The sequence below is a fragment of the Numenius arquata genome, chromosome 9 (genome assembly GCF_964106895.1).
Source record: "Numenius arquata chromosome 9, bNumArq3.hap1.1, whole genome shotgun sequence".
Taxonomy (NCBI): domain Eukaryota; kingdom Metazoa; phylum Chordata; class Aves; order Charadriiformes; family Scolopacidae; genus Numenius; species Numenius arquata.
The window spans coordinates 12,178,432-12,187,831 of NC_133584.1; the positions used below are offsets into that span (position 1 = coordinate 12,178,432).

At 55.9% G+C, this 9,400-nt stretch overlaps 1 protein-coding gene across 1 annotated transcript; it reads right to left on the reverse strand.

Annotated features, from left to right (window-relative positions):
* Positions 1-81: 81 nt before the first annotated feature.
* Positions 82-1,411, reverse strand: SST (somatostatin). The gene is made up of 2 exons (XM_074153918.1): positions 1,274-1,411; positions 82-294 (listed from the first exon to the last, which is right to left on the reverse strand). Exons 1-2 carry the CDS (start codon positions 1,409-1,411, stop codon positions 82-84), a joined length of 351 nt encoding a protein of 116 aa, XP_074010019.1.
* Between the last annotated feature and the right edge of the window lie 7,989 nt (positions 1,412-9,400).

The window sequence follows — 9,400 nt, forward strand, 5'->3', positions numbered from 1 at the left end:
TCTTGTGGTGAAGGTTCTGCTCAGGGTGGGGGGCTAGGAAGAAGGCAGGGATGGATGGGGAGAAGAGGTGGGTTTCAAAAGCTAACAGGATGTGAAAGTTTTCCAGAAGAAGTTCTTGCAGCCCGCTTTGCGTTCCCGGGGTGCCAGAGCGGGGTTTGAGTTAGCCGAGCGCTCCAGCTCCAGTCTCACTTCGTCCTGCTCAGCCCCTCGGGACAAGTCCTCAGACTCCAGGGCTTCATTTTCTGTCTGGCTTGGCTCTGAGAGCAGTTCTGCCAAAAAGTACTTGGCCAGTTCCTTGGGGCAGAAGAGAGAGAAAGAGAGAGAGAGAGAGAGCCCACAATTACTCCTTGGCTTTTGGGGGCTCACTACCCTGTCCCTCTAAGACACTTTTGTGCCCAAATTAGAGACATGCAGGACTCTGGAGAAGGGGAGCCCTGGCTTTCCAAAGAGCCCAGACCAACAGCTGCTACGCAGCAGCTGTGCCTATGAAATAAAGCGGAGCAGAAGAGCTCTGACATCTACCTGGTGTGGGGAAGAGACCACTGTCTTGGCCGTGGCAGGGAATGAACTCATCTGAGCACCATATCACCTTCCCTTCCCACTGCTCCAGCACGCTGTGCCAGACTCAGTAAGAATGCTGCAAGGCTGATGCTAAAGTGACACAGGAAAGGTCTTTGGGGGAGCTGAGTTGGGTCACCCTCTCACTGGGGGTTATTTTTCCTCTTGTCCCTCCAAGCCCTGGCTGCTCCCTTGCATGGATGAGGACATCCTCCTGATGCGTTGGGGCAGCTGCCGTGGTTCAGTGCCCTGGAGAAGCCCTGGAGAGCTTCACCACGGGCTCTGCCCCCTGCCCCATCAGTGGCTGCTCCTCATTCCCCACCAGCACCCAGCTGGGCTGGGCTGGGGGGGTGTCTCCCCTTCCTGCCCCCAGTTGCCCAGCCTGTTGCTGGCTCAGCCCCGGCAGGGAACCAGGGGATCTGTCAGGGAACCGGGATCTACAGCAAGCTACTGGGGTGTAAAACGGGGACACTGGGAGGTCCGGTGAGGAACTGGAAGTCTGCACTGAAGGTACTGGGCTGCCTAGTAGGCAACTGGAGGGGTCTGCAGCAGGCAGGGGCTCTGCTGGGGAAACAGAGGGTCTGCGACAGGGAATCAGGGGGGTCTCTGGAGGAGAAGTGGGGGTCTGCAGCAGAGAAGCGGGGGTCTGCAGCAGGGCCGTCGGGGTGCCCAGCGGGGTGCCCGAGGGGTGCCCGCCCCGTGGCGGGGCTCTCACCTGCTTCCCGGCGGCGGCAGCCAGCGACTTCTGCAGGAACTGCCGGAGCCGCGGGTCCGAGGGGGCGGCCGAGACGGTGCCGAGGGCCAGGGCGATGGAGAGCAGGGCCAGGGCGCACTGGAGGCGGCACGACAGCATCTCGGCGGCGGGTCGGGCGCGGAGAGGCGGCGGCGGGGAAGCGCTGACGGCTCCGCTGCGGCTCGGCTCCGGCGTTGGGGATCTCCTCGCCTCCCGCCGCCTTTATAAACCCTTCTCCTGACGTCAAGGCGGGGGCGCCCCCCTCGCCCCACGCCGCCGGGGGTGGGTCCCTGCCTGGGACCGGGGCGGGGGGGGGGCCGGGACCGGGGATGCTCCGCTCTGCCCGGGGCCGGCCAACCGTCCGCGGTGCCCCCCGAGTCCCCCCCTCTGGCCGCTCCCCTGTCACCCCCGGCGCGTTTTCTCCCCAGATCACCGCCCCTCCGGAGACCCTGACTCTGCTCGTCCGCTTCCTCCTCCCCACAGCGCGGCGGCGGGGGGTCCCGGTTGTGCACCGCCCACCCTGCCGGTCTGAGCCCCACGCCGCAAGGCTAAGCCCCCCAGTAGTCCCAATGCCAAAGCCTTTCGCCTTAGCGCGCCTTCCCGCCCCGTCGGTTAAGAACGGCTGCAGAGTCTGGGGAGCTGAAAAGGGTCCCCCCTCTTAAGGACGGATTTCCTCCCGGCTCCAGCAGGCAGTGGGGGATGCTGAGCCGCCCCCGGGGGTTCTGTCTGCCTCCCCGCTCGCTGCGGGGTTCTTCCGCACCGGTCCTTGCCCAGACCCTGTCCCCGGCCCCGGCCAGCTCCACCGGCCGTCGGGACAGCTCCGCTGGCAGCCGGCAGCCTGCCGGGAGAGTGCCCCGGCTCTGCCATGGCTCTGCAGCTGGGGGAAGCAGTGACAAATCGGTGCCTAGGTCGGGGTGTACAGATCCCTGGCTGAGCTTGCAGGGACCCCTGCCTCCATCCCAGTGTCATTGGACTTGCTGGCCCCGTGGGGGCTGTGCCCGTCCCGCTGGGATGGTCAGTCTCTCCGACTCCTCCAGCCGGTCCCCGTGAGCTGGCTGATGCCCACACTGGGCAAAGCTGCTGCAAGCCCGTGTCATCTCAAAGGACGGGCCTCTTCAGCTATCTCCCAGCTGTCAGGAGCAGAGCAGGATATGCAAGGAGGGGGCACTGCTACCACCCAGAAAAGGAGTATCTCCTGTCTCATTTTGCAGCTGAGGAAAGTCAAAGGCTCATGAAGACAAGGACCCAAGTACTGCACAAAGGTCTCCAGTAATCTCCAAAAGGATGTTTCATTTCATGTCAAATTAACGTACCTCCTCCCACTTCAACCCCAGTGCTGCTGGCTCGGTTTGCTAAGGCTCACCTGGGAGCATGGAGCTTGAACTGAAGTGTTCCAGCTCTGCTTTATGTTCCAGCAAGAGGAACTGGTGTTGGTCATTGGTTCCAGACAAATCTCTGAGCTGAACTGAGGCTGTCCTCCCTGGATGGTGCCTCCCTTCCTTTGTGCAGACATCTCCAGCCACATGTAACCTTCATCCTCTGTGTCCTGCCCAAATCATGGTGCAAAGGGAAGGACACCCATGAGAGAAGAAGACCATTTGTAGACCAGGTGACCCCGTCTGTTGGGTTGGCTTGTGCTACTTTCACAACCAGCTTTTCCCCAGCTGTCTGACCTGAATGAGGCAAAGTCCTGCACTCCTTGGGACCCTGTCTGTCTTCTAGCACTGGTGTTGCCCTGAGGGAACTGGTAGAGAGGAGTCAGCCCCTGCTCTGGTTCAGACATATTCCCTTGTTTTGAGCACAGGACACAGCCTTCTGCCAAGGCCAACGGGAGTGGTTCAGACCCAAAAAGAGCTGACTGGCTCCAAGGGCCCAAGGTCCCACAGCTTCTCTCTCCACCATTTCCCTGTGCTGGCAGCTGTACCAGCAACTCCTTCCTCCCACAGTGAAAGAAGCAGAGCCAGTCCTGGGCATGGCAAATGGCAAGGCAGCAGATGCCAGGGCATCAAACCTATCCTGGCCCTCTTGCCTGCCTTCAAGAGAGGTTTCCTAGGGATGGTTTCTCCCAGCACCAGTAATTTCCCCACTTCTCCCAGCTGTGCCAACAGCAGCAGGCTGGTCTCTCCCAGTTTACTTGCACTGGAAATAGATTGGTTTTGTAGCCCAGAGGCCCTTCTTGGCACAGCACAACCCAGCTGTGTCATGCTGCAGTGCCAGCCTGGACCAGCTTTGCAAAGGGTCCCCACTCCCCAGCAGCTCATCTCAGCTCCCACAGCCCAGGGCAGAGCAGCCTGGTTGGGTGCCGTACTGGGGAGGAGCAAAGAAGGAAAGATGGAAATGGGAGGCAGCACTGGGTTATTTCAGACTCCACTGTGGCTACTGGAAGTGGTTACCTAATGTCCCCTGCCACTTCACACAGTAGGCAACTGTCCAGCCTGGCACCCTTTTGCCATTCGGCTTGTCACCCCAAAGGGAAGGTGACACTGGGATCTCCCATTACTCCTGAGCAGGGAGGAATGGCTACCAGCTCCCTGAGCTGCCACAGCTATGGATCTGCACTGATGTGCCACAGGAATTGGTTCAACATCCCTATTTCCCAGGGTGTAGTGATGGGCTAAAGTGCAGCCTTGGACTGCTACATGGGGTGGAAAACTGCTACATTTCAGCACTGTTAGGACCCATCTGTACACCAGCATGGAGATGGGAGCTGTAGGAGTTGGCACAGTGCAGGAACAACCTCCTTGATGAGTTCCTCAACTTCCTTGTTTCCTGCCAACTTTGTGTGGGGCCAGCAGGACTCAGACACATTTAACGGTATTTTGCAGAGGTGCAGAGCTCAGTCGGAGATGGACGGGCTCTGGGTGGGCCAGCAGGACTGTTTTGTGTTTAGGGCCAGTATGGTCATGCTGGTGTAAAATGGGGGAAGATATCAGACTTGAGTCCTTAAGGGGTTTTGAGAGGCCATTCTTGATGTCCTGCCCAAACCCAGACTGCTCAGCACCCCACTCTTCTCCAGCTACCGGCAGCACCTCTGTGGGCCTGAGTCCAGCCCTGCTAAGGACTTTCAGCCCAGAGCCATTCCTTGCTAGCCCCTGTCTTTACACACCCTTTGTTTTTCATTTTAACATCTATCCACTGCAACCCTGCCCTGCCAACCCTCCCTGGCCACCCGGCAGTGCAAGGCAACCTGCTGCAGAGCAATAACGCCCAACAGGCCTTCGGGCTAGGAGCATTGTCGCTGCAGTTGGAGAGATGCGTTCCCTACAGTGTAGTCCCAGGCAAGCACAGACCCTCAGACACACTGCATATCCCTGGTTTTGATGGTCACTCTGGTTACTGTGGCTCTTCCAGCCACGTGGGGACAAGGTTTGGAAGAACAGGTTGGCTCTGACTCCACCTGTCTGTGCTGCACTGGAGCTGAGTGGCTGTCCCCCTGCTCCCCCCCTCTGCTTGGGGGAGGCTGGAGGAATTACATCGGTGTCCTCTAGCAACAGGAAAAATATTACTGCAGAGAAATGTCTTGGATTTGTCTCACTGAATTTCAGACCTGGAAAGGTCACTTGGAAAGAAAGGGTGTGCTTGTTTTCTGCTCTCTGGTCCTGCACCGCATCAGTAGATGACTTGTTTGCTGGGCCAGAGCAGCCTCAGGAAGGCTCTGATGCCCACCTTGGCTGGTTTTCTCTTCCTGGGATTCAGCTGAGGTTGTGAGGCTGGTGGAGGCAGGACCAGAGCCAGGGCTTTGGTGGGAAAGTTCACCTAAAGACATCTCAGCCTGTTTAAGGCTGAGGACAGGAGAGAAACTGAGTTCCCATCAGGTCTGAGCCTTGTTGCTGGATAACATAGTGAATGGACCAAAATTCTTGGTGATCCCAAGTAGATTTTGGGATAATTGCTCTGATCTCCAGCTGAAAAGGTTTGATGTTTCATTTCAGAGAAAATCTAAAGGAAAAATACAATTTAAATGAAAACGAAAATGCACTTTGATTCAGAAAACTGTCTTGTGCTGCCCTGAAAGAGCTAGCAATGAGGGAGTGGAGAGAGGGAGTCCATGTGCTCCGTACATTGTCGGACTGTCTCCAACGTAAGGACAGACCTCCAGACGTCCTTATGACTCTGGCACAGGCATGGAGCGCCAAACAAGTTGCAGATTGATTTACCAGTTCCTCTATGGGATCACTGTGCTCTGATTTTTTTTACACTCATTCCCCAGCCAGATAAATCCATCATCCGCTCGGCTGCGGTGAAGGCGATTTTGTTCCTTTCTTTCTGCCGCAGCGCTGCAGGGCATGTGGTTTTGCAGACGATTGAATTGTATTGAATGCCTGTGACTGCTTCCTTACCCCCACGTTTCCAGCTTGCTCCGCAGATCCAGAGCAGCCCAGCAATGCCCAGGACTGTGTGCGCAGGCTGCACGCTCTGCACTGTACCAGCAAAGCGTGCCCTCTGCTGTCACCGCGGCCACAAGATTGGCTCTCATGACACATCCCCTCCCCGCTAATCACCTACTAAATGCTCTCCGGACTTTCTCAGCTCTGCTTTCATAAGCAGGACAGTTTTGCCACGCATCACTACCTTGGCAACAGGGAACCCCCCTTTTTCTTACATTCTAGCACTCAACTGGGTAGGGTCGAGCTGTGATCTGGGCACGGGGCCTGTGGAATTCCTCATCCTGGCTTGGGACATGCATCCCACACTGTGGGGCAGTGAGGAAGCCACCAGAGTCCTGCAGCTCTTGCACCTTGCCGAAAACCTAAATGGAGCAGCTTCCTTGTGGAGGGCAGATGCTACCCCGGGAGATATGGATGAGCAGAGAAAGAGCAGTCAGTCATGCCTAAGTGATAATGAGAAACAAGAGCTCAACAAGGGAGAGAAACTCCCACCGACTGGTACTGTGTGTCCCTGGGATGGGCCATGTGGAGAGTGTGGGTGTCAGGATTGTACATGGATTTGCAACAGACCTGAGAGGTTTCTGGGTAAAATGCTGTTTCTATCGTAAAACTGGGGGACAAATCCAAAAGAATTGGACTCTCCATTAATTACAGTCCTCTGGAGTTTCTGCTCCAGGTCGCAAGGTGGGAGGGGAGCCAGACTGTGGAGGTTCACAGAGGAGAGATCCTGCTACCTAATTTTTCTGATGTCTCTGTCTAAGAGCCTGAGCTGTATTCAGGATTTCTGTTGCTGCTACCTGAGATTCATTCCCAGTCTCCCAGGATGCTGCCACAGCATCTGTAGGGCTGAAAGCAGCCCCCTTGAGGTCAGACATGGTAAAGATCAGCACAAGCATGTGCAGAAGCAAAGGTGAACAGGATGAGCTAAGAGCAGTACCGGTGTATTTACCTGTACCACTGTGGTGACTACTAGGAGCCGTGGATGGGGCTGAGTTAGGGACTGTACAGATGCTGGCCCGGGATGTAATGAATTACTAGTATAAGGCAATAGATGACGGATACAGATGGGTAAACACAAGAAATAATATAGGGCTCTGCTTTCTCTCTCTATATATAGCTCTCCTCTATAAAGACCAGCTCCACAGCAAGAACTGGGCCTGCCTTCCCTCCAGCTGTGTCAGCGGCCTCCTCTCAGAGAGGCCAGGCCAGGAGGCTCCAGGTGGCCATGGCCACTTGGGTCCAACCCCACAAACAGGCAGGGTGCATCTCAGAGACACAGGATGCATCTCAGAGACACAGGATGCTGCCCGTGAGATCATGGTGCCTCCCAGGCTGCTCCCAGCCACCTTGGGCTGCAGCTGGTCATTCCCCACAGCAGGCCCACGTCAGGAGACCCTGGGGACAAGCTGCAGGCAAGCCCCTGCCTTCTGCCTGCAAACCGTCTCCCGGCTTGTAAGATTTTCTCCGACAGCAACAGATGTCCCAGGCGGGCCGATATATATACACACCTTATTTATTTATTTATTTATTTATTTATTTATTTATTTTTAGCTGATGTCTTTATTCCGGGGACTCCTTGCTTAAACTCCGTCTTCGCCTGCCCTCTCGTGGAGACCCGGCAGAATACAGCGGAGCGCCCGGAGCCCTCCCGCCACATTTTGGAAAGTCACAACCTTGGTGCCTGCATTTAAACCGTCCACGCCTTTGTGTCTTTTTTTTTTTTTTTTTTTTTTTTTTTAACCTCAACACAGGTTTTTCAGCACCAAAACCAGGCCTAAAGGCTAGAGAATAAACTGGTGAGTGCAGAAAGCTCGTTACAGTGGTTCACAGCATCGCTGTGGTTGCTCCCCCCACCCCGGCCCTGATCCCTGCTCAGCCCTAGGAAACTTGAATCCCCATTTCTCTGCCGGGCCTTCCTGAAGGCTGTGCTGAGAAGTAAAATGGGAAAGGAGCTGGCAGCATGGCGAGGGGTTTTTTTTCAGTGCAGAAGAAACTTTAAGAAAAGGAAAACTTGACCACATCCCCACCTATGGGGCAGGTCTTTTCGTGGGAGGACGGGGACATGGGTACCAAAAGGGCCGCTCAAACACATTCTGGGAAACTTCCTGGAAAGTGGCCAGTTTGTCGGTGTAGTGGTATCCTTTCTTCTGAGTCTTGGCAAGAGCCAAACTCTGTATCTGGAACAGGGTTTTCAAAGGGCAAATCACCCAGGGGCACTGACATGGGCAGGGTCAGTTCAGTGTTTGTGGGCTCTGCAGCCGCAAAACACGTGTAGGTCAGCCCAGTGCGTGACGGCTCTCCTGCCTCTGCAAAAAGCCATCTGTGCTGACCAAAGCTCAGCGGCATGGGCTGGCCGTGCCAGATGCCTGCAGACCTCTGCCCTGCGGACAGTTGAGGGAGTGATTGCTATCGCTTCAGCTGAACTGCCTGGAAAAGCCGTGACATCATTGTTTAAAAGAAAAAAAAAAAAAAAAATTATCTGTCAGGAGGAGGAAACACAGCCACGATCCAGGAAAATACTGTATTTATTTTGCAAACGCAGCTGAGCAAGTAAATGCGAAATAGAGGTTGCGGCTACGCAGCCTGCTTGTCCGGGGCAAGCGGGACTGTCAGCCCAGCCACTTCTAAAAGTGACAACTGCAGTAATCAGAGAGGTAGTGAGCTCAAAGGCAGGCAGCTTCCGACAGAGAGGGGAGAAACCTAAGTATGTGTGTCAAATGAGGACAGTATGTGTGTCAAAACCCCGTCCTAAGGATAACCAGCTTTACTAAACATTAAAAACCTACTGGGGAGAGAGAAAACCAGCAAGGGAATGAGGTGGGGAAAGCAGGTTTTTGCTTTTCCCAGTGCTCAGGCATTGCCCTATTTGTTGTCATTCCCCCACCCCGTGCCGAACAGGAGTAAGCTGGCGAGAGCTTATGCTGGGCTCAGCCTTGCCGAGCAGTCAGCAGGGTGAGACCGACCTGCGGGGTGCGAAACAGGCTCCTGTCCCGGGAGGATGCACGCAAAGGGAGGTTTTTGCGGCCGAGAGGCTCTCATCCCACGAAAAGCCTGCCCTGCCGCGGGTGGGTGCTTGCTGCAGGCTGCCGGGCAGCCATCCTGCCCAGCCAAATCAAACAGCAGGAGGAGGGAGAGGCTGGCTCCAGCTCAGCCCTCGCTTTTCTGGGGGCTTCTTCTTGTACCAGCAGATCTGGTCCACTGGGAGACAAGCCAGAGGAGCTGGGGGTCCTCATCCCTTCCAGGCATTTCCCTCCCACGCAGGGTGGCTCTGGTTGTCTCGTGTCCACTTTTGTCCCACGGTGTGTTGAAAAGCCCATCCTTCTCTTCCCTTCCAGCCCCTCCTGACCCCACAAACAGCCAGGCTCTCCCCTTCCCATGGGTGTTTCCAAGTCCCCCCTTGTGAATCATCTCCCCTCCTCCCCCCCAAGCCCTGCACCAAAATTATCCATGAATTAACTAAACTAAAAATGAAACAAGCCCTGTGTGGCTCAGGCCCCACCCCAGGCCATGTTGAGCAGTGGCCCTGCTCCACACCAGCGCTGGTTGCAGCCGGTCCTGTCTCTGTAATTCAGAGAAGCTTTTTGGATGAGACTCTGGTTTTCTGCAAGTAGTGAGCCCTCACCAGCAAAGAGCTGGTGGGTTACTTGCACAAAGAACAAGGCACTTGCATGCACCCTAGGTACCCCTACTTGCCAAGGGCCTGGTCACCCCGTGGCTTCAC

What these genes read in the sequence shown, in the direction of transcription:
- SST (XM_074153918.1), bottom strand. Translation starts at nt 1,411, where the DNA reads ATGCTGTCGTGCCGCCTCCAGTGCGCCCTGGCCCTGCTCTCCATCGCC. An exon ending in CTGCCGCCGCCGGGAAGCAG is followed by an intron (nt 295 to 1,273) that starts GTGAGAGCCCCG and finishes TTCTGCCCCAAG; the next exon opens with GAACTGGCCAAGTACTTTTT.